This window comes from Macaca mulatta, chromosome 10, assembly GCF_049350105.2.
Source record: "Macaca mulatta isolate MMU2019108-1 chromosome 10, T2T-MMU8v2.0, whole genome shotgun sequence".
Classification (NCBI taxonomy): domain Eukaryota; kingdom Metazoa; phylum Chordata; class Mammalia; order Primates; family Cercopithecidae; genus Macaca; species Macaca mulatta.
The window spans coordinates 93,950,032-93,974,692 of NC_133415.1; the positions used below are offsets into that span (position 1 = coordinate 93,950,032).

The window sequence follows — 24,661 nt, forward strand, 5'->3', positions numbered from 1 at the left end:
TAAATATCTAATGCAAAGCCTTGTATAGCCGTTATTTGATTGTACTAGAAGAGGTTTAAAGATGAGTAGGATTAAACATAAGTGAGGAAAAACGTAAGTGAGGAAAATACACTCGGATTACTCTCTAGAGCAGTACTTTTCCAAACTCCTTTGAGGTTTAAAAATATATATATATATAGTTTCCAAGTCTCTTCCCCTGCAGAGTGTTTTTTTAACTACTTTCTCAGGTAGTCGTTTGTCAGGAAATTTTAGGAAATACTGCTCTAGAACAGAGCACCAGTACATTGTTATTCATCTGTCAAATGAGAGGAGTAGACCTGAGATCCTCTTTAGTTCTAATACACTGTGATTACAATTTTTCTTCCTCGTGGCTCCCAAAAACTGCCTCCAGAAGTGTGATCAGTCCTTATTTAAGTGCTTTCTCACCATGTTTCTTTGTAGGATGGTAAATTGAGAAAACCCAAGAATAAAGATAAAGATAAAAAAGTTCCTGAGCCAGATAACAAGAAAAAGAAGCCGAAGAAAGAAGAGGAGCAGAAGTGGAAATGGTAACATTTCAGCACTGGGTTAAAATGCCACCTCTTTTATTGCATATCCTTACGAAGCAAGAATATTGAGTTATTAAAATTAATATCCTGATATTTGGGGTAAAATACTTAAAACAGTTTCTCTAGAATAACATTCGAAATAAGTTTTCCAACTTCTAGTGAAATCATTAACTGGCTCTAAATCTATTGGATCTCAAACTGGTTTCCATCACTGTGAACAGAATGGACTGTAGAAGCAGACCTATGTATAGGTGGGAATTTAGCATACGAAGAGAGTACAGATACATTTAAAATCATAGGGAAAGGATAGATTATTATGTAAGTCGTGTTGGGAAAACTGCCTGTTTGTTCAACAACAGAAGAAACCTCAACAAGAAAATGTGGGTGAATATTTTTATAATTGTGCAATCGTGACGATCCTTTGAAGCAGGACATAACCAGAGCCATAAGGAAAGGTGTTTTACATTTGATACATCAAAGTTCAATTTATGGCAGATGGACAACTTCATGCCATTAAAAAAAGAAAAAAAGCAAAGTATTTGCAATACAAAGGGCTGATATTCCTAATATGAAAAAAAGGTCTTTTAAAACAGGTGTGAAAGGAATGGTCTAATCAGAATGTGAGGAACAGGCAGTTTAGTAAAATAAATGGTTAATAAACATCTAAAAATATCAACTTCATAAGTAATCAAAGATGCAAAAAAAGATAAATCTTTTTTTAATGCCTCTTAGATTGGGGAAGATTAATAAATGAAAATATCTAGAGTTGTGAATATGAGAAAACAAGCATTCTTCCTCCCTGTAGGAGTGAAAATTCAATCTTTATGAAGGACAGTTTAGTCATAGCTGGTCGCTCTTGAGAAGTGTGTTTAGGTGGAGAACTTTTCTACTTTTGGTGTTTAGAATCTTGAAATAAACATGTTTTTAAAAAATACTTATTTCTGTTAACATATTCTACTATTTACTATACCAACAGTACATGATTTTGTGTTTATGATGAAAAAACTCAAATGATTGATTTAATAGTTAGAGTAAAAATCAAAGTCACCTGTACCTCTCTTCTCCCATTCTCATTTTCCTTTCCAGCTTTCCAGCTTTGAGGTAATCACTGTTCATAACTCGGTATATAGCCTTCCAAACCTGTTTATGTGCCTTTATGGCTTTTGTAATTTAGAACTTTGATGTCCACAGCACCTCTGAGGAAAGGGAGGAGAAAGAGCACTGACCAGGAAGGTGGCAGAGAGGAGAGCCAAAGTGGCAGAAGTGTGGCCACACAGTGACAGCTGTGTGATTGGCATGTTGCTATGGCATCATGGGATTAAATGGGAAGTATAGAAAAGGAGTATCACAGAGCAGAGGAACCCTGGCTCTTTCTAGAGGTCAGAGTCAGAAAGTAAAAGGCCAGGTGCGGTGGCTCATACCTGTAATCCCAGCACTTTGGGAGTCTGAGGCTGGTGAATCACCTGAGGTTAGGAGTTTGATACCAACCTGGCCAACATGGCGAAACCTCATCTCTGCTAAAAATACAAAAATTAGCCAGGTGTGGTGGCGTGCACCTGTAGTCCCAGCTACTTGGGAGGCTGAGGCAGGAGAATCACTGGCACCTGGGAGGAGGAGGTTGCAGTGAGGTGAGATCATGCCACCACACTCCAGCCTGGGTGACAGAGCGAGACTCCATCTCTCAAAAAAAAAAAACAGGGCACAGTGGCTCATGCCTATAATCCCAGGACTTTGGGAGGCCAAGGTGGGCGGCTCACAAGGTCAGGAGTTCGAGACCAACCTGGCTAACATGGTGAAACTATCTCTACTAAAAAAATATAAAAATTATCTGGGCATGATGTCATGCACCTTAATCCCAGCTACTCGGGAGGATGAGGTGGGAGAATTGCTTGAACCCGGGACGTGGAGGTTGCAGTGAGCCGAGATTGCATCACTGCACTCCAGCCTGGGCAACAAAGCAAGTCTCTGTCTTGAAAAAAAACATGAGTTTATTTTCCTTGTTTTTATGTCACTTTTCTTTAGAACTAATACAACATTTTCAGTGATCTTGACCTTTAAGAAAATGATTTTTAGAAATAAAGTGATTGTGTAAATTAGGGGTTATTACTTGGAGTTAAGAGAATGGTACGTTAGTAAATTCATCAGTCAGGGTTCTGTGGTAGGTACTCAATAAATGCTTGTTAAATGAACAAATAAATTTCCTTATCAGGAGCTTCCTGCTGTCTCCCCTTTACTTCAGAGCTTTGGCTCTTCTTGGAATCCAGGCAAGTGCACTGGGTCCGGCCTTCTATGTGTAGAATTAGGTGCCCTTGAGGGGTTTAGGAGCCTAATTTTGCTTTTGTGGTTGAAATCCTTATCAGTGTTGCCACACATTCTCTCTGAGAGACCATGACTTTTGGTTTTTATTCTTATTTTGGGTTAAAGGGGAACTGGCTGGTCTTTAACTAAAAGTTGTTTTTTGAGGGATGAGCAGACTTTGCTACAGCTTCTGTCATTTCTCAGGTGTGATGGTTAAACCTTGCACATTCTTTTCAAGCACAATGGTTGAATGGCACGTCAAGTTTTTGGAGTTTAAAATAGGAATGAAGAGCCTCTTAACTGATAGCTAGAGGCTGCGTATTGTACTCTGAAGTCAGTTATCCAGTCCTCAGTGACTGCCACTGATGACCTAGTCGGGAACTTAAATGGCAGAAACTCTTATGTTAACTATTCCTTATGCTGTCCCACTAAAATAAGTACACACTTTACAAGCTTGACAAATTTGCATATCTTTTGCTTTCCTTCTAAGTCCGCAGAACTGTTTATCCTTACCAGAAAAAAAAACACTTACTCTGATCTTTATCTCCCTCCTTTGGTAATTGTTCCATTGGAAAAGGTCCAGGTCCTTCAGGGTTTCTTTGCTATATCACATTATCTCCATAGAAACATTGTTATAAGTGGTGGCAGTGTGCTTGGGTTCATACATGAAATCCTGTTTATCCCAGATGTCCTGATTTTTAACTGTTGGCCATTGTAGCTGAACAGGGTTTTAGCATTGTTGGGTTAATTAAGTACGCTTTTGTATCAGAGCTGACCTGTGGGAATATAAGTTGCAAGTTAATTCTCAACAGATGATTCTTCATAAAGAATTAGAACCTGGGGAGTTTATTGCAGGTGTTAGGTGTGACTTTAAATGGGGTTTTGAGTCTCTTAGCAAAGGTAAAATGCTGTGAGGAGTCAGGACTATAATGTTGTAAGGAATTAGTGTTGCAAGACCAAGACTCATAAATATATGGTCAATGATAGTGATAAGAAATTTATGGAATACGGATTATTGACATTTTGCTCAAACCAGAAAAACTGCCCTTAATTTCAAGGATTAGCATTCAGAATCTATAGCATGTGACCTTTATTTCTAAATTTAAAAAAATTAAATAAGAGTTTTATAGCATACTGTGAAGTGCTTGCTAACTGCAAGGGAACTTGATTTTAAAAAGCACATGGAGTTTACTTTCCTGTCTTTATATTTCTAGCACTTTTCCACCTTTCCCCTTCCAAGCAAATGTTATTATTAAATTGGTACTTGATTATTCCAGTCAAGCTGCCAAAGGGAAGCCATTTTGATGTCTAAGTACATGTTTTTGTTTGTTTGTTTTTAAATTTGGGGGGAATATATGCACGCATGGGGAGGCTTAAAGGACAAAACTGTTTGCTTTTATTTGTACAATGATAGCTGTCAACCCAGTCACATGAGCTTATTGAAAGACATGCTCTTTCTGTTTAAACTGAGGTTTAGCGTTGTGATTTGTTGAATCTCTTAATTTACTTAAATGGTAAAGAAGTTGCTGTGGGTCTTGAAGATACACATGTTGAAATAGGAATTGTAAAAACAGTTTGGAGTCTTCATTTAAAAACACTGTAGGACCGGGCACGGTGGCTTATGCCTGTAATCCCAGCACTTTGGAAGGCTGAGGTGGGCAGATCATGAGGTCAGTAGATCGAGACCATTCTGGCTATCACAGTGAAACCCCATCTCTGCTAAAAATAAAAAAACAAAATTAGCTGGGCATGGTGGCGGGCGCCTGTAATCCCAGGTACTCAGGAGACTGAGGCGCAAGAATGGTGTGAACCCTGGAGGCGGAGCTTGCAGTTAGCGGAGATCGCACCACTGCACTCCAGCCTGGGCAACAGAGCGAGACTCTGTCTCAAAAAACAAACAAACAAACAAACAAAAACCACTGTAGTTGAAGAGAAGAATGGTGCCAAAGTCCCAGGATAAGGGAAAGTGTGGCGTTCTGAATCTCCTCACGGTTACTCCGTGACTGCTACATGTCTGTTTGTTGAGATGTAGGAGCTCTGTATATATTTTGTATGTTAACCCTTTATCAGATACATGATTTACAGATATTTTCTCCCATTCTGTGAGAGGCTCCTTGCAAATGCTCTCATACACCTACATATATGTATATTTTCTCTATTTGGAGAGTAATAGACTGTAGGACTGGGCAAGTTCCTACATTGAGATCTTTTTATTAATATATCAATATCTGAAAAAGTGGTAGATTAATTATAGAGGATCTTTAATGTTCTTCTGAGGTCTAAGATTCTACTAAATCTTTATTTTTGTTTAAATTATTTGTGTAAAATACATATGACATAACATTTATCTTAACCATTTTTAAGTGTACAATTCAGTGGCATTAAGTACATTCATATTGTTGTGCACCATCACCATCTCTAGAACTCTTCATCTTGCAAAACGGAAACTCCGTAGTTATTAACAATTTCCCACTTCTCTGTTGCCCCAGTTCTTTTTTTTTTTTTTTTTAGACGGAGTCTCGCTCTGTTGCCCAGGTTGGAATGCAATGGTGCGATCTCGGTTCACTGCAAGCTTCGCCTCCTGGGTTGGAGCAATTCTCCTGCCTCAGCCTCCTGAGTCGCTGGGATTACAGGCTCCCACCACCATGCCCAGCTAATTTTTTACATTTTTAGTAGAGATGGGGTTTTGCCATGTTGGCCGGGCTGGTCTGAAACTCCCGACCTCAGGTCATCTGCCCACCTCGGCCTCCCAAAGTGCTGGTATTACAGGCGTGAGCCACCGTGCCCAGCCTATTCCCCCCAGTTCTTGGTAAGCACCATTCTACTTTCTGTCTCTATGAATTTGACTACTCTTGGTAACTCGTATTAATAGTCATACAGTATTTGTCCTTTGTGACTGACTTATTTCACTTAACAGAATGTCAGCGCTCATCCATGTTGTAGTGTGTTTCAGAATTTTCTGACTTTTAAAGGCTAAATATTCCACTGTTTATACTGCATTTTGTTTATTCATCTTTTGATGGACACAGGTTATTTCTGCCTTTGGCTGTTGCAGATAGTGCTGCTGTGATCATTTGTGTACAAGTATTTATGGGCATGTTCCTGGGAATGGAATTGCTGGGTCATGTGGCATTTCTATGCTTAACTTTTTGAGGAACTGCTGTACTATCTTTTCCACATTGGCTGCACCTTTTTACGTTCCTACCAGGACCACACAAGGGTGCTAGCTTCCCTACATCTTCACTAATGCTTGTTATTTTTTGTTTTATTGCCATCCTTATGAGTATGAGTGGTATCTCATTGTGGTTTTGATTGGTATTTTCCTAATGATTAGTGATGTTGAGTATTTTTTCAGGTACTTATTGGCCACTTGTATATCTTCTTTAGAAAAATGTCCATTCAAGTTCTTTGCCCCAACTCCCTACCCCCACACTTTTTTTTTTTTTTTTGGAGACAGAGTCTTGCTCTGTTGCCCAGGCTGGAGTGCAGTGGCGCAGTCTTGGCTCACTGCAACCTCTGCCTCCCGGGTTCACGTGATTCTCATGCCTCAGCCTCCTGAGTAGCTGAGATTATAGGCATGCACCACCACACTCGGCTAATTTTTTGAATTTGTAATAGATACAGAATTTTGCCATGTTGGCCAGGCTGGTCTCAAACTCCTGACCTGAAGTGATCCCTCTCCCCGCCTCGGCCTCCCAAAGTATTGGGATTACAGGCGTGAGCCACCGTGCCGAGCCCCTATTTTTTATTTTATCTTTTTTTTCCTCCACCTTAAGACTGAGACTTTGCCCATTTTTTAAATTGGGTGGGTTGTTGAGATGGAGGAGCTCTTTATATATTTTGTATGTTAACCATTTATCAGATACATGATTTACAGATATTTTCTCCCATTCTGTGAGTTGTCTTTCACTCTCTTGAAGTGTCCTTTGATGCACAGAAGTTTTTAAGTTCAGTGAAGTTCAATTTATTTATTTATTGAGACAGAGTGTCTCTCTGTTGCCCAGGCTGGAGTGCAGTCGCGTGATCTCGGCTCACTACAACCTTCGCCTCCCAGGTTCAAGTGATTCTTGTGTCTCAGTCTCTGGAGTAGCTGGGATTACAGGCGTGTGCCCCCATCCCTGGATAATGTTTGTATTTTTAGTAGAGACGGGGGTCTCGCCATGTTGGCCAGGCTGGTCTCGCACTCCTGTCCTCAAGTGATCCGCCCACCCCAGCCTCCCAAAGTGCGGGGTTTACAGGTGTGAGGTACTGTGTCCAGCCGCAATTCATTTATTCTTTCTGTTACCTGTGTTTTACGTGTCATATCCAATAAATCACTATCAAATCCAATATTGTGAAGCTTTTCCCCTATGTTGTCTTCCAAGAGTTTTATACTTTTGCTCTTATATTTAGGTCTTTGATCCATTTTGAATTAATATTTGTGTATAATGTAAAGACCCAGTTTGATTATTTTGCCAGCACTATTGTTGAAAAGACTGTTCTTTCTCCATTGAATGGTCTTAAGCATCCTTGTTGTAAATCATTTGACCATATATGTCGACTGTGGTTTTATAGTAATACCATTGTTACAATATGGTTTGATACATGTAATTTTTATTTGACGTTTCTGAACTTTGTTTAAAATTGAACTTGTTCCATGGCTGAATGATTGATAAAATAAAATAAAATAAATAAAATATTGGACTTGGAAAGTAAATATGAGGGTAGTAAGTTAGTTATCTATTAGAGTAAAAGAAACTTGAGACATATCAACCAGTTGCAGTATGTGAGCCTGAGTTGGATCCTGGTCTATAAAATAAATTTCGATCAAATAGGGAAGTTTTTAATATGGACTGGATATTAGAATTACACTAGGAAGTTATTAATTTTGTTAGATGTGATGATAATAGTTTTGTGGTTATGTGGAAGAATATTATTTTTATGGAGATACTTGCTGAAAAATATTTAGTGGTGAAGTATCAAATCTGCAACTAACTTTGAAAATGGTTCAGCTAAAATAGGAAATTTCGCAAATTATTAACTTTTTTTTTTTTTTTGAGATGGAGTCTCACTCTGTTGCTCAGGCTGGAGTGCAGTGGCACGATCTTGGCTCACTGCAACCTCTGCCTCCTGGGTTCAAGCAATTCTCGTGCCTCAGCCTCCCGAGCAGCTGGGACTACAGGTGCGCGCCACCATGCCCGGCTAATTTTCGTATTTTTAGTAGAAACGGGGTTTCATCACATTGCCCAGGCTGGTATCGACCTCCTGACCTCGTGGTCCGCCCGCCTCAGCCTCCCAAAGTGCTGGGGTTACAGGCGTATATGGTGTTTATTGTATTACTCATTTTTTCTCTTATGTTCAACCATTTTAAAAATACATTTTCAAAAAGTTGTTTCCACTGAGCTTTAGATTCACTTATCAGTGTTTGCTAGATAGTTCCAGGTAATCCATAAGTACCTTAAACTCAACATGCCCCAGTTAAGCTGTCATTTCCTAGTCTTCTTGCTTTATGTCCTTTCTCATAGGGTTGTTTTCCCCTGTACCTTCCATCTGACATCACCACTCTGAGGAGGCCTTAGCCTACTTATGAACAATGTGAACAATCCCTCTGTCATGTATGCCATTGTGGTAAAACAGCTGTTGACATTTTCATGTCCCTCACTTGTTGCTGAGCTCCTTCATTGTTGATCTCTTCTGTCCAGTATCCTTGAACTGAGCTGTTGAAATGTATTTTCCTTTATTCACCACAGTATTTCATCTTTCTTGCGAGTGTTGGCGTTTTCAAAATGAGAGACACTGGTTCTTTTGATCCAGGCCTTGAATGTGAGGCCCAGAAGTCATTCCAGAGCACTAATCAGTTGCACGGATAATTATTTGGCATTTAATCAGTGATGACCCCCATGTTAGGCAAGGTGATCACTAAATGAGGTTGTGCTTTGTCTTTTAAAGGTGGGAAGAAGAGCGCTATCCTGAAGGCATCAAGTGGAAATTCCTAGAACATAAAGGTCCAGTATTTGCCCCACCATATGAGCCTCTTCCAGAGAATGTCAAGTTTTACTATGATGGTGAGTTGTTTCAAGGTTCTTGATTCTTGGCCAAGAAAAGAAATCTGCTTCTATTTAGGAATAGAAAACAAGGAAGGATCCTATATAATAGATAATCCTTTTTATTTCATTTTGTTTTATTGCCATGCGATTTTGAGGAAGGGGCATCAGGTGTTAACTCTTTTTTTTTTTTTTTTTTTTTTTTTGAGACGGAGTCTTGCTCTGCCGCCCAGGCTGGGGTGCAGTGGCCGGATCTCAGCTCACTGCAAGCTCCGCCTCCCAGGTTTACGCCATTCTCCTGCCTCAGCCTCCCGAGTAGCTGGGACTACAGGCGCCCGCCACCTCACCCGGCTACTTTTTGTATTTTTTAGTAGAGACGGGGTTTCACCGTGTTAGCCAGGATGGTCTCGATCTCCTGACCTCGTGATCCGCCCGTCTCGGCCTCCCAAAGTGCTGGGATTACAGGCTTGAGCCACCGCGCCCGGCCCAGGTGTTAACTCTTAAAGGCCCATTTGCTGCTGAAAAAGTGCCATGAAAAAGGGGCTGTTCATGTCTTCCCTACATAGTCCAAAAAAGGTTTGTCAACATGGCTCACAGTGTGTGGTCCACAAGCTGAAGATTTTGATCTGAACTTCATTTCTAGGGAGTGACTCTTTGCAAGAGTTATTAGAAAATCCTCACTTGAATGGTAGTATTTTATGTTAGCAATATAATAATGCAATCGGACAAGCTGCTCATCACTAGAAACAGTACTAGTATATGGTTGAGGATTAATAGTCTGCTATCAATCTCTAGATAAGGCTGGTAGGCATCTGTCACTTATTCTGTGTAGCATAACACTATGCCTTTGATATATGTACAGTCAAGTCTGATGAGCTGCTTTAAAGAAATGCCCTGCCTGGGTCGCTTAGAACCCTCAGAATTGTCCTTTATCTGTCGTTGGTATTTCTATCCTTGGGTTGAAGGATTTGAGGGTAGCCTTTGACATGCCTCCTCTTGGCAGTGTAGCAGTATGTAGATGGTAATAACTGATTTTCTTCATTCCATGAGTTTTATCTGGGAATGGTTAGAGCATTGTTCCTCATACCCTTATGTGCTTACGACTCAACAGAGTGGATCTGAGCCCATTTAATAGTTGTGGGGTGGGCTTCTTTTCCCTTCCCCACCGACCCTCTTCTTCTTTCCCCTTTCCCAACCATCCTTCCCTCTTCTTCTGTCCCCTTTCCCCACAGTCCCCCTTCTCCTTTCCCCACCATTCCTCTTCCACCTCCACTTGTCTTGCCACCATCTTTTGGCCACTGTTATTTCACCTCCCCATTTCTCCACCATTTTTCCCACCCTCAACCCCCCACTGTTTTCTTCTCACCCATCCCACTGCCCCCACCAAAAAGAAAAAGTTGTGGGGTAGGATTGAGTACTTCTGAACCAAGTGGTCTGCTGACCAAACTTTGAGAATCACTGGGCAGGATAACTGCTGAAAAGCGTCCGTGGTGAACACTCAAGCGTTCTGGTGCATCTCTCTTTCCACCAGTAGTGGCCGTAGGTCCACCAGTGCTTGTAGGCCTAGGTAGTAGTTTACACTAAAGGGCTAGGTCTGCAGCTGAGGAAAATGCCAGACTTGGCAAGCTGAAATTTGTTTTTTTAAATGACATATTTATTACCCAAGTGTGGTGGTACACGCGTGTAGTCCCAGCTACTTGGGAGGCTAAGGTGGGAGGATCGCTTAAGCCCAGGAGGCGAAGGTTACAGTGAGCCCAGATCGCGCCACTCCCCTCCAGCCTGTGTGACAGAGTGAGACCCTGCCTCAAAAAATAAAATAATAAATAAATAAAACAACATATTTATTGAATGTATTTGTGTTCAGACATCAACACCCAGCAGTGGATAGTACTACTGACTTAGACCCTGATCTTGGGGAGTTTGCAGCCTAACAGGACTCCATAGTCTCTGGCAAATGCTTATATTACGTAAAGGTTTTGAACTGTTGACCAGAGAGCCTAAGATAGTTCTTTCAGCCCTCACAGTGGTCATTCCTGGAGACTCTTAAGTATAATTCAAAGCCAAAACTCCTAATTAAGAGAAAGGGCTTAGGACCTTGAAGAGCACCATCTCGAAGTGTAGTCCATAGCCCTGGTCTGGACTCACCAGGAGCTTTAGGATGCTCAGCCAGTAAAGCCTCACTTTGAGGTTCAGAGTGATGGGAGGGAAAGCTAAATTCCCTAGTCTTGGGGTTTCTCTTCCTTTTCAAGATGGGAAGCAGAGGCCTGGTCTAGTTCACAGGTTGCCATAGTCCTTTCCTCCCATTCTTGCCCAGTCTCCAGCATTTTCTCAGTTGGTCCTCCGCTGGGATTTCTTCTCTTTGTGTGAACTCTTACTCTGTAGTAAGTCAAGAAGTCATATTTGACTTTACTTCAAACTGATACAGTAAGTGCTGCCTACTCTCTGGGGAGGAGAATTCTTAGACTCCTTTAGAACCTGCCAGGGAGGTGGGGCATGGGCTAGCTGAAGCAGTGAATTACTGCCTCCTCTAAGGACCTTCAGTTTACAGCTTTGACTCAGCAGTTTCCTTTTCCTGGAGCTCAGCCTTTTCCACAAAGTGTTAACATTGCCAGGAACCTTCCAGTCATCCTCCCACTACTCTACTGCAGGGAGCCATCATTTCATCTTTTGACAGCTCGTCTAAAATAGGAGGAGTCACAGTTGCTTCTTCCTCTATTGGGACAGAATTCAGTAAAACAGCCCAAAGTCTCATTTTTAAAATTTTTTAAATTTATTTTTATATTTATTTATTTGATACAGAGTCACACTGTCACCCAGGCTGGAGTGCAGTGGCACAATCTTGGCTCACTGCAACCTCCACCTCCGCGGTTCAAACGATTCTCATGCCTCAGCCTCCCAAGTAGCTGAAATTACAGGCACACGCCACTACACCTAATTTTTATATTTTTAATAGAGACGAGGTTTTACCGTGTTGGTCAAGCTGGTCTCGAACTCCTGACCTGAAGTGATCCTCTCACCGCCTCCTAAAGTGCTGGGATTACAGGCGTGAACCACCATGCTCAGCCACATTTTTGTTTTAATGGTGTTAACATTTATTTTATACCAAACAGACCTGAAAACAGTTTACATTTTTTTCTTGATATTTTATTTCATTTATTTTATTTCTAATGACTTAATGTTTTCCGTTATATTGGAAACATGTTACAGTTTTCTAAAGAAGTTCAGGGAATCTTTTAATACACAGCCGTGTCTTCCTTCCAAAGCAGAAGCTTGGGGGTTGATGGGGGCAACTGCGCCACCTGTTGGCCTTTTAAGTTAATGGTGTCCAAAGTGGGCTCTTTTTATTATAACTGTTTCAATTTTGTGCTATAGTTCTCTACACCCCTGCAGTCAGATTGCAAATCATTATGAGATGAGATGTTTTCTGAGTTTCCAAATTAATGGATTTCTGGTTAAATTTTAGTTTTCTATAAAGAATGTGGGCACCCTTGGTGAATTATTAATACCTGTGTAATAGTAAGGTGGTGGATTTATAGTTAACCTCATTTTAAGTATAGCCAGATGCTCTTAGTATAGCATTGATTGGTTCCAGGGATGTTGTAAAGTTGGATTTTTAAGAAAAAATGGAAATTGGTGCTAAGAGTACTGACAAAAGCATTCTGTTTGAAAAGTGGATTAAATTCCCAAGTACTTTTCTTTCATTGCTTTATTAACTAAATCAGGTACATAAAACCCCTAGGCCCTATTCAGATTTTCTTTACCAGTTAGCAGCTTTCATTGTGAAACATCTGAGTCCCTTTAGACAGCTTTTTGTTTGTTTGTTTGAGACAGAGTCTCGGTTTGTCGCCCAGGCTGAAGTGCAGTGGTGCCATCTTGGCTCACTGCAACCCCTGCCTTCTGGGTTCAAGTGATTCTCAAGCCTCAGCCTCCTGAGTAGCTGGAGTTACAGGCTCCCACCACCACGTCCGGCTAATTTTTTATATTTTTAGTAGAGATGGGGTTTTGCCGTGTTGGCCAGGCTGATCTGGAACTCCTGACCTCAAGTGATCTGCCTGCCTCAGCCTCCCAAAGTGCTGGGATTATAGGCGTGAGCCACCGCGCCCAGCCCCTTCAGACAGCTTTTACATAAACAATTGGATACACCAGGAACTCCAGTCATCCCTTGTGCTGTGGATGCATCCTGGTTCCCTGAAAGAGGCAGCATCATGGTACCCTTGTTCCATAGCAGTGTATTGCAAACTCTAGTGTGCATCCAAGTCTCGTTAAAATGCAATTTCTGTATAGGATTCAGGAGGTCTAGGAGGGGGACTGGGATTCTGCATTTCTAACAAACTCCAGTGTGATGCCAGTGCTGCTGGTCTGTGAGCCACTGTTGAATAGCAAGCTTCTAGAAGAAGGTCTTATTTAGGCTTTTCATATGGGAAATCTGGGCTTGCCTAGTATGGATATATATTTTTTATTCATATTCCACCCACCTAACTTTGAAGAAGAAAGATGCCTATTTCTTTTCCCCACAATTCCTTTCTTCCACTCCCTGCCCTATCCCTTCCTCCCCTTCTTGAACAGAGGCTGCTTAGCTTAGCAGTGGCAGGAGTCCCTCTGAGGATTTGATTTTTAAAAACCATTGAAGAGGTGTAAAGGACCCTGCTTGCTGAAAGGAAAAGGAAGAGTGACTGGGCCTCCCCCAGGTCATCCCTGTCCTGAGCAGGCACCTGGGAACAATTAACTGGCATAGTCTCCAGAGAATGACCCAGGTAAATATATGCTAAAGGAAGGAGAATTTGTACAAGTAGATATAAATCAGTATGTTGTCTTTGTTGTTGTTGTTACTATGTGTCACCAGACCTTTATATACCATGAGAAGGCAAACCATTATTAAAGAGAATTCGCTAGCCCTGGGTATTTATACTTAGAACATGAATACTATACCTCACTTTTTGGAACCACTTTTTTCTCTAGGTAAAGTCATGAAGCTGAGCCCCAAAGCAGAAGAAGTAGCTACATTCTTTGCAAAAATGCTCGACCATGAATATACTACTAAGGAAATATTTAGGAAAAATTTCTTTAAAGACTGGAGAAAGGTACTGTAGCCCGTGTGTTAATATCTTAGTAGCTTGCAAAACAATCAAGTATGAAGTAATAAATTATTTTGCAAAACATTTCCTGATGTAAAATTTTGAGTTTTATGGATTTTGCTGTATTTAAAGTTGTGCACTTTTTGTCTTCATTTACTATATTATGTAGGGTTTCGGTCCAATAAGAATACTTGAATATCGGCCAGGCGCAGTGGCTCACGCCTGTAATCCCAGCACTTAGGGAAGCCAAGGCAGGTGGATCACAGGGTCAGGAGATTGAGACCATCCTGGCTAACATGGTGAAACCCTGTCTCTACTATAAAATAGAAAAATTAGCCGGGTGTGATGGCGGGTGCTTGTAGTCCCAGCTACTCGGGAGGCTGAGTCAGGAGAATGGTGTGAACCTGGGAGGCGGAGCTTGCAGTGAGCCGAGATTGTGCCACTGCACTCCAACCTGGGTGACAGAGCCAGACTCCGTCTTAAAAAAAAAAGAATACTCGTATATCTTTGCTATCGGCTGTCATGTGATGGCAGGTAGGGGGTTATGAGATTAGGCCAAACAGAAAACCTCAACTCTAGTTGCGCATAGGAAAGTTTGTCTCTGCAGGACTGCCCAGTGTCTGCTGTTGCAAAGAGAAATGTTAATCTGATGTCCCACTCCCTGTTCACTCCCTGTTAATTCTTGCTCATTTGTTCTAGGTACTTTCTACTCTTGAAACAACATATACTATATTTGCCTAGGTGATTTTTTAAAATCTCATTATTCTCAATTTGGATAATGTGGACAGAGGCAGCAGTAAAGTTTACTTCCTGAACTAGCTCTGAAAAGCAAATTTAATAAATGAATAGAATAGGGGTAATGTTTCTAAGAGAGAATCAGTATGGAATTCCAAACTTGTATTCATGCGCCTGGGGACAGTGTGCCACGGAGTCTAAGAAACCACATAAGAGTTCATTTTTTTCCATGATAAGTCATTTTAAAACATTTTGATATTATTAAATACATATTTTATAATAAAGAAATATTTTTTATTCTGTGTTTTTTTGTTTTTTCAAAATTCATTAATTGAGATTGGCTACTTCGAAAAACCTTTGACTGAAAAAATGGTGCTTGGGTATATTCGCAAAGAAACCCAAGGACTTACTAGTGTAGTTTAGTTGTTTTTCTTTCATCTCCCTGTTTTCTTTTGACTAGGAAATGACTAATGAAGAGAAGAATATTATCACCAACCTAAGCAAATGTGATTTTACCCAGATGAGCCAGTATTTCAAAGCCCAGTCGGAAGCTCGGAAACAGATGAGCAAGGAAGAGAAACTGGTACTACAGAATTTATTAAACCTCTGGAGAATTTTGGAATCGTGATTGGTTCATTTAATTTTCTTCTTGGTTCTTACGACACAACACTTAACATCAGTAATTTCACATCATTCTGTGCTAAAGACTTAGAATTCTCAAAGTCTAAATTTTCTTAAAGGTTTTAGTTAGACTGAAAATTGTGAATAAGTACTTTGCTCAGTAGCTCTCTATAGGAACCCTGGTGCTTCAGTGACCTAAAAACCAGTCAGTAACTCCAGCCAATAATATAGTAATTAAGGATGGACAGAACTGTCCCACAGTGGCTACTGGATATTAAGGATTTAAGACAGATGAAATCATATTGGCCATATACCTTCCTGTTCTTTTATCTGTTTTACTGTGGAATCTTGCAGTGCTCATCCATCTCCATCTTCCAGCCTTGGCCATCCTCATTACTGAAGAATTTTTCTGGTATCCAGCTGGGATGTCATTTTTCTTCTACAGGCTGCCTGTTTTTGTAAAAAAAGAAAAAAAAAAAGAAAACAAAAGTTTATTGGAACCAGCTGCCCCTACTTTTCTACATATTATCTATGGCTGTGTTTATGCAACAATGACAGAGATGAGTAGTTGCAAAAGAGAGTAGTTGCAAAAGAGACTGTGTGGCACTCAAGCCTAAAATATTTTCTATCTAGAAAAAGTTGTCAGCCCCTAACTAAAGGAATCCAGGCTAGAATTTCATTTTTTCCAATCGGAAGTCTAGAAGTTAAGGATTTTAAGGAATTTTTTGCACTTCAAATTCCTGTAGTTTCAGTATTTTGAAGGACTTGCATGTTTATATAATTCAGGCCATTGTATTTATATAACTCATTGTTTCATGGTACTTATTTGGCCACTAGTTTAAAAATTAATGTGTTACTATAAGAATGTTAATTGCATCAGACTTTCTGTCTCAGGTAAATCTTATCCTCAATATTCCAAGTTAGTGAAATTTAGTATATTATTTACATCGGGGCATTTTGAAACTTAAAAGATCACTTTGGAGCTTTGTTCTTAGAATACTGATCCAAAGATAGATTTTATAAACATCCCCTTGTCAGAGTCCCTGCAAGGACACCTGCTGCCAGCAAGGTCTGTTCCCACCCACAAGGCAGCAGGGCTTAGTTAAATTGAATCAATAAGTATATAAAAAGAGTCAATAGAGGGTAAGGAGGCTCAAAATCTTGCCCACCATACCCCACCTTTTTGGAGCAAGGATCATAGTATAGAGCATTTAACCTGTATACCTACAAAAAAATTAGTGACAGATCTGTCTGGACTTTAAAACCCATGTTTTTAGCTGTTTAACTGCTGTTTTAATTAAATGGCTCGAGCTATTCTTTTATGAGGCTCTATCAGAGACCCCTCTCCATTTCCTGTTTTGATAGTACTCAATAAAATAGTACGAATTTTTAAAGTACATTTAAAAACACCCAAACAACATTTATAAACATATATCCTTTAAGACACAGGAATCAGTTTTGAATCTAGTTGAAATCAATCCTTATAGGCAGATCTTTTTGGGGAATTTTATGATATTTAAGTTTGAGAAAACCACTAGAGGTTTTCCTTTATTTGAATTCATTTTTTAGTCATTTTCAGACTTTTCTCTATCTTGACCTAGTCTCCCACAAGAGATAAAAATGTATTAGTAGAGAACAGCATCGGAATCTATTTTGAGTACTTTCTTGGCTGTCTTCCAGAAAATCAAAGAGGAGAATGAAAAATTACTGAAAGAATATGGCTTCTGTATTATGGATAACCACAAAGAGAGGATTGCTAACTTCAAGATAGAGCCTCCCGGGCTTTTCCGTGGCCGGGGCAACCACCCTAAGATGGGCATGCTGAAGAGACGAATCATGCCTGAGGATATAATCATCAACTGTAGCAAGTGAGCTCGCACTTCATCCTGTGGGCCAAAAAGGGGGTGGAGGGTGTCCTTTATTGTACTTGGGAATATTTCCCAGGTTACACAGGACTGTTTGGGAAAGGAGATACTTAAGAGCAGGACAGTATTTCATGCATAGGTCTCCAGATGTTTTTGAGGTACAATAGTCTCCCCTCATCCACAGGGGATATGTTCCAAGACCCCCAGTGGATACCTGAAACTTCGACCCAACTGCTGTCACTTGGAACACATTTCTGTTGATGTCTTCCACCCCCAAATTTAAAGCCTTTTCCATCTTTATTAAGTACTTACCACATACAGTGGCTATAACTTTTGCAGTCTGAGGTGCAACAGCAAAACTAGCATGACTTTCTTTTTCCTTCTTCACAGTTTCACAGATGGAAGATTCGTTTTTACCTTAGATCTCAGCAACTTCAGCATACAGTTTTTTTTATTAAGTCGATAATTTTCACCTTTTCATTTAAAGCACTCTACACCTTCTCTTTGGCATATCCAAATTGCCAACATCAATACTTTCGCACTTTGGGGCCTTTATTAAGTAAAAGAAGGGTTATTTGAACACAAGCAATGTAAAACCATTATAGTCAACCTGATAACTAAGGCAGCGCCTTAGTTACCCGGGGCAAGTGACGTATACAGCATGGATATGTTGTATATATGGTTCACGTGTCCCAGGTGGGACTACAAGAGATTTCATCATGCTCCTCAGAATAATGTGCAGTTTAAAACTTACGAAATGTTTATTTCTGAAATTTTGTATTAAATATTTTTGGATGACAGTTGACTGAGGGTAAGTAAAACCATGAATAAGATGGGACTACTATATTGACTGTTAAGAAGGAAACTTGGAAAAATATGCTCAGCATATATGTCCACTTGAGGTCATGAAAGGTGAAATTATTCCTCACATCTCATTTCACTATCCTCTTGCTCTGTTATTTCCAGAGATGCCAAGGTTCCTTCTCCTCCTCCAGGACATAAGTGGAAAGAGGTTCGACATGATAACAAGGTTACTTGGCTGGTTTCCTGGACAGAGAACATCCAAGGTTCCATTAAATACATCATGCTTAACCCTAGTTCACGAATCAAGGTAAGTTACGGGATAGTTGAGAGCTGCACTGGTTCATGGTGCTGATAATCTTTTTCTGTTGAAATGTAATGTTCTCGTCCTCCAGAATCACTTTGACAAATTAAAAACCCTTCCCGTTGAAAGAAGGCAAGTAGTTAGCATTATGGTGATCTTCCTACAATGCCTCCATTTTTTTTTGGTCACATTGTAATCTTATTTATTTATTAATTCACAAATATTTACTGAAATCCCAAATGTGCCACACAGAGTATACATTTGGTGCTAGGAATTATGTTGGCAAACGACAGACGTAGGTCCTGCCTTCACGTTGCTTAACGTCCAGTGGTCAGAATGTGTTGAAGTACGGTGGTTGTATATTGGCCTCTGCAGATCTCTTCTACTTCCTCACCTCTCTTGGCTGTGAGAAGGGAATGTAATTTCTGTATAGCCTGAAACAAGTTGTAAAATCTAGTGTTTTACATACTTCTGGCTTCCTGCAGTCTCATCTGGGTAGGTTCACCAGGGCCAAATGAAATTACGTGTGTGAAAGCACATCATAAACTATGTTACATACCTGTGCATTGTTATTTATTGATAGTGTTATTGCAAGGAGATAACTGCCTTGGGGGGAATAAGTTCTCGTTTGCCAGATAGCTACGTATATCCAGCTTTAGAGAGTTCCATGAACTTCTTCCCTCCAACATACTATGAAATATAAACCTAATAGAGACAAAAGCACAGTCAAGGAATTAGTTCTATGTAGACTGTTACTGTTTTATGTGCAGGAGACCTGGGACCTTTCTGAAGAGGTAACATTTAAAGGATAATATAAAAAAAATTTTTTTTTAAAGTAGTACCTGAAGATCTGGCTGGCCTCACTATATGGCTTCCTCTCCTGCCTCTTCTTCTCTCAGAACTATCAAGCTCTTGCTTACCTCTGGGATTTCAAAAGGCTACTTTATTTTCTCTATTAGAAACACCCATTCTCCTATTCTTTCCAGGGATACAATCCTATTCATCCTGTAAATATCATCTTAAATGTTACCTCTTCAGAAAGGCCATCCCTGAATCCTAGAGGCTGGATCAGGTACCCTGGTATACTCTCAGATGGCACCATGTACTTTTCCTTTGCAGCATTTACAGCAGTTTAAATCTACTGGTGTGATTTACATATAATGCCTCTAAGTCTTGCTGAAGTGAAGCTATGTTCAACACAACTCCACTGTTCAAAGTCCTTTAAGGGCTCAGTCTCTTTAACATGGCATTTAAAGCTGGCTGCATTTAGCAGTGGATGTCACAGGAGAGCATGAAGAGACTGAAGATCTAAGTTACACTCTAAGAAGATCTAAGAGTTCCTAGGTATTGGATCTTGGGCAAGTTTTGGGGCCTTTAAGTTTAAAAGGAAGCTACCAACCTGGGATTTAAAGAGGGAAATGACACCAGATTTGTATTTTGGAAACTCATTACATAATTGATCATTCTGACTGCTGCTCTGTGGAGACTGGATTGGACACAAACAAGAGGTAGAGAAATCAATGGGAGGCCGTTGCAGTACTCCAGGCAAGAAACGGTGATGACTTAAGACAAATGATGGCAATGGGGATGGAGAGAGGTGACAGATACATAATGCATGCTGAGTACTTGTACAGGTAAGGATTAGAGTTAATTGTAGGAGCCTCTCTGAGGGCTGAGATCCTTGTTAGATAGGCCAGTGGAACACCTCAAGAGCAGAGAGCCAGCCAGTTTTATTCCAGACAATATCCAGCTAACTGCTATACACAATAGACATTTTTGCAAGTTTCTGGATGATGATTATGGTAGTGAACCTAAAAGTCACCCAGAGTTAGACTCTGAACCTTTTTTTTTTTTTTTTTTAATTCTTTTTTTTGAGACGGAGTCTCGCTCTGTCACCCAGGCTGGAGTGCAGTGGCCGGATCTCAGCTCACTGCAAGCTCCGCCTCCCGGGTTCACGCCATTCTCCTGCCTCAGCCTCCCGAGTAGTTGGGACTACAGGCGCCCGCCACCGCGCCCGGCTAGTTTTTTGTATTTTTTAGTAGAGACGGGGTTTCACCTTGTTAGCCAGGATGGTCTCGATCTCCTGACCTCATGATCTGCCCGTCTCGGCCTCCCAAAGTGCTGGGATTACAGGCTTGAGCCACCGCGCCCGGCCTAGACTCTGAACCTTATACTCAGGACAGAGTGCCTGACTTGAACTGCAATGGGATCCCAATAGGAGTCATTAAAGGCCTGGAAAAGTGGTGCCATTAGGGGAAAAAGAAATGATTTCTTGAGCTTGCTCTCAGTTCTCTTTTAGGCTGTCTCGTACTCAGCAGTATAGTGAGATCTTCAAAGGTTGGGGTTTGATAGTGCCTTGAATCATTTTTAACTTTATATTGCCAGCGGAAGAAGCATTCTCTTTTTAGATTTTTTAAAAAATAGAAAGATACAAACATTATGGGTTTTATTTTTGGTGAAATATTGCAAACATACAGGAATAGATAATTATGTAATGAACACTTGTATGTCCACCATCTGGCTTTGTCACATCTTAAAATTATGTTCTATGTGCTCAATTATTTCATTTCATAAAAAATACTCTGATAAACATAGCTGAAGCCACCTGTATACCATTCACCTCCTTCCTTGTAGATTACTATGAACTCGGTGTTTTTTATTCTCATATATATTTTTTGTATTTTTACAGTATATTTATGTGTGCATAAACAATATGTAATTTTACAATATGTAACATACTAGTAACATACTAATTTAAAACTAAAACTTGTTTTTAGTTTACAATATGTTGTAAACTTGTAAGCTAAAGACATATATTGTACAACATATTGTAAACTAAAAACAAGTTTTAGTTTTAAATTAGGTATGTTACTGGGATCATTCTGCAACTTGTTTATTTCTCTCCAGCTTTGATTTTGAGGTTTTATTATCTTAACCTACACTTTTAATTAATCCGTTTTACTTGTGACATGGTATTCTATTATATCATAAAAACTTATCTATTCTGTTGGTTTTTGTTGTTGGTCTTTTGAGACAGTGTCTCGCTCTGTCGCCCACCCTGTAGTGCAGTGGCGTGATCTTGGCTCACTGTAACCTTTGCCTCCTGGATTCAAGTGGTTTTGGTGCCTCAGCTTCCTGAGTAGCTGGAATTATAGGCGTGTGCCACCACGCCCAGCTAATTTTTGTATTTTTAGTAGAGACGGGATTTCACCATGTTGGCCAGGCTGGTTTTGAACTGACCTCAAGTGATCTGCTCACCTCAGCCTCACAAAGTGCTGGGATTATAGGTGTGAGCCACCATACCCTGCCTCTGTTCTCTTCTTAAGAGGTATTTAGAGTTGTTATACAGTCTCTTGCCCTTTAAACAGTGCTGGAAGAAACACGTTTCTTGTGTATATGGATGAAAATTTGTTTTACACATTAGATATTTCCAAATTGTTCTCTTACGTACTCCAATTTACATCATTACTCTCCTCCTCTCCTCCCGTCTCCACCCACAACAGTATTCCTCTTTTTCCATATCCTTGCTAATGTTTCTAAAGTTTTGCTTTTTACATTTGGGTCTTAGATCGACTAGAATGTATTTTTGCATATGGGAAGAAGTTGAAATCTAATATATTTTCCAAATGAGTAAACTGTTGTCACAGAACTATTTAGTTGTATTACCTCCTCTCTTGTATATAAGATATATCTACATATGTGTCAGACTGTTTCTGGGCTCTCTGTCCTCTTTAATTAGTGTGTCTGTTTCTGCATCAGTAGCATACTGTCCTAACTTCTGTAGCTTTATAAAGTCTATTGAGTAGGACAAGTTTGTTTCCTTCTTCAAAATTGCTTTGGCTATTCTTGGCCCTCTGCTGTTTCATATTAACTTTAAGATAAACTTTTTCAAATTCTAATGAAAACTGTTGATAAACTTGTTAATTAACAAATTCTAATGAAAACTGTTGAGATTGTTATAGGAATTGCAATATATTTATAGATTAATGGGGAAAGATACTGACAATATAATTGAGTTTCCAATTCAGGAACATGTTGTGCCTCTCTATTCATGTCTTTTGAATGTATCCACCAATATGGTTTTTTAATTTTCTTCATAAAGGTTTTACATTTAAAAAATTTTTATTTTTAAGTGACCTTATAGTTTTTATTGCCAATGTGAATGAGATTTTTTTCCATTACATTTCTGTTGGTTATTCCTGAAGTGGTTATGCTTATAATTTTGAGGTGTTGATCTTGTATCTGGCAGCAGATACAAGAGGTGCTCAGAGTTGTTCAGGGTTGTTGAACTCTTAGTTCTAAAAGTGTCTGTCATTTGGGGTTTCTATGTAGATAATTATTTATAAAAACAGTTCATTTTCAGTTCATATATTTCATATTTCTTTAAGTTTTAATTTTTATTTCTAAACACAATTATCCATAAAATCCTAACCCTTTCCCTAGTCAATAGCAGTCACAGCCAAATGTTTTATTAATTTCTATACTCAGTGCTTCCTTTATCTCTTACCTTCTGGGGTTTTTTGTCTTGTTGAAATACACCCTTTAATGCTTCTTTAGTGAAGACCCAACAGTGGCACTCACTCACCTTTGTTTACCTGAAAATTTCTTTATTTTCATCTTAACTCATAGTCTGTCTTTTCTCCAATCAAGAAAGTGTCTTATCATTGATAGATTCTGGTTTCACTATGCTGTATCCAGGGATATATATGTATTTATAGATAGTCAGACTTTCAATCTGAGGACTAATGTACTTTATCCTACAGTATTACCAGTCATTATTTCTTCCATAGCGTCTAGACCATTCCTTCTGTAGTTCTTTTTTAGAGTCCTATTAGATGAGTGTTGGCACTTTTCAATCTAGACATCTTTTTTAAACTATATTTTCATACCCTTTGTCTCTTTAGGTCTGATTTTTTAACTTTTAAGTTCAGGGGAATACTTCATTTTGGGTGAGTTGTAGCACTCACTTCCAATTCACTAATTCTGTTTCTAGTTATATTTAATCTAAAATTTATTCCATCTATAATTTATTTCAATTACTACTTTTTGTTTTCAAAATTTCTAATTTTATATCTGATTTTGTTTCATTTTTGTTTTATAATTTCATGTTTTTAGATTTTGTATCTTTTTATGCATACTAAACACACTTACTTGAAAGTCTTTGTAAGATGGTTCTATAAAATGTTACCTACCATGAATTCATGTGCTAATTACTGTTGGCAGTTTTTCTGAGCCATTTTCCTTGTGTCTTTTGAAATTTCTGTTTGTAAGCCCTTTTAACTGGGAGGTGTTTTTTGCTTATGTATTATTCTCTTTTCTTCCCCTTCTTCTCCTTCTGTGTTCATTACTTTCTGTCTTGCAGGGAGTCTCCTAGGCCAGCTCAGCCCAAGCTAATAAGGCCCCTGACTTCAGGTCCCCACTTCTTGCATGGAGCAAGAAGTGATCCTCCTGTCTCGGCCCCCCAAAGTGCTGGGTAGGTGTGAGCCACCACATCCAGCCTAGAGCACTTACATTGCTACATATTTGGAGCAAACGTAATTAAAGTATGTCTTATTGTGACCCAGCAGTCAATAACAGATAACGTTTTTATAGTAGAGTGCTGAAGGGTGGTAACTTGTGGTTTTACTTCATGGAGGGCTTTAGGTCGGCTGTATGGGAGACTGCCATCACGATGCTTTTGTTCTACACATCTCTGCTCAGCCTCCAGAGATGTCTCCTATTCTAAGAGCCATCTGTACTTACTCTTGTGTCTATATTTTACTTACTTACTTCCCTCACATAATAGTGTATCATTCTATCCTATCTGTGCTCTATCAAGAAATGTAGCACAAGCATGATGTGAACTATGAATTTTCAACAATTTAAAAAATTAGAGCATTGAAGGGTAAAAAGCACAAAGTTGTAGAACAGCTGAAGTGTGATCTTTTTATGTATCCTGTCTTTGCCCCTTTACTGGAAACTTGGATTGACCTACTTGCAGTCATTACCACAGTCATTGCCACTACTTCTAGCCTCAAAGGTCATTGAAAGGATTTTGAGAACTACAATAACACTTGCTCTAGGTACTAAAAAGTTGTCCTGAGCTCATTCATTTTATGTTCATCCCAGTTTGTTTTTGCTTTTCCTCCCAGGATTTCCATTACACAGACATCTTGCAAGTGTATTTCCATTCTCTTTCTCTCCCACTCTGTGCCTGGTGCCCATAGGATCTGAAATAGCATTGGAATGACAGCTAGCCTTCTGGAACCTGCAGTTTCAACCAAGGAAACTCTGATTCCAGATAACCCAGGAGTTTCTTGTCCTGCATAATCTAGGAGTTTACAAAAAGGATGTTTATGGGTACTCACTGCTAAGTACAATCCACTGCTGTAAGTGGATTGCATTTGGAAGC

At 39.6% G+C, this 24,661-nt stretch overlaps 1 protein-coding gene across 2 annotated transcripts in view; it reads left to right on the plus strand.

Annotated features, from left to right (window-relative positions):
- TOP1 (DNA topoisomerase I) overlaps nucleotides 1–24,661 on the plus strand; it is a 103,188-nt gene that overhangs the window by 55,273 nt on the left and 23,254 nt on the right. For both annotated transcript variants that reach the window (NM_001266512.2, XM_015148991.3), the window contains 6 exon segments: nucleotides 442–548; nucleotides 8,775–8,890; nucleotides 13,829–13,950; nucleotides 15,140–15,262; nucleotides 16,981–17,168; nucleotides 18,132–18,276. In NM_001266512.2, the coding sequence (NP_001253441.1) occupies nucleotides 442–548; nucleotides 8,775–8,890; nucleotides 13,829–13,950; nucleotides 15,140–15,262; nucleotides 16,981–17,168; nucleotides 18,132–18,276 (801 nt within the window).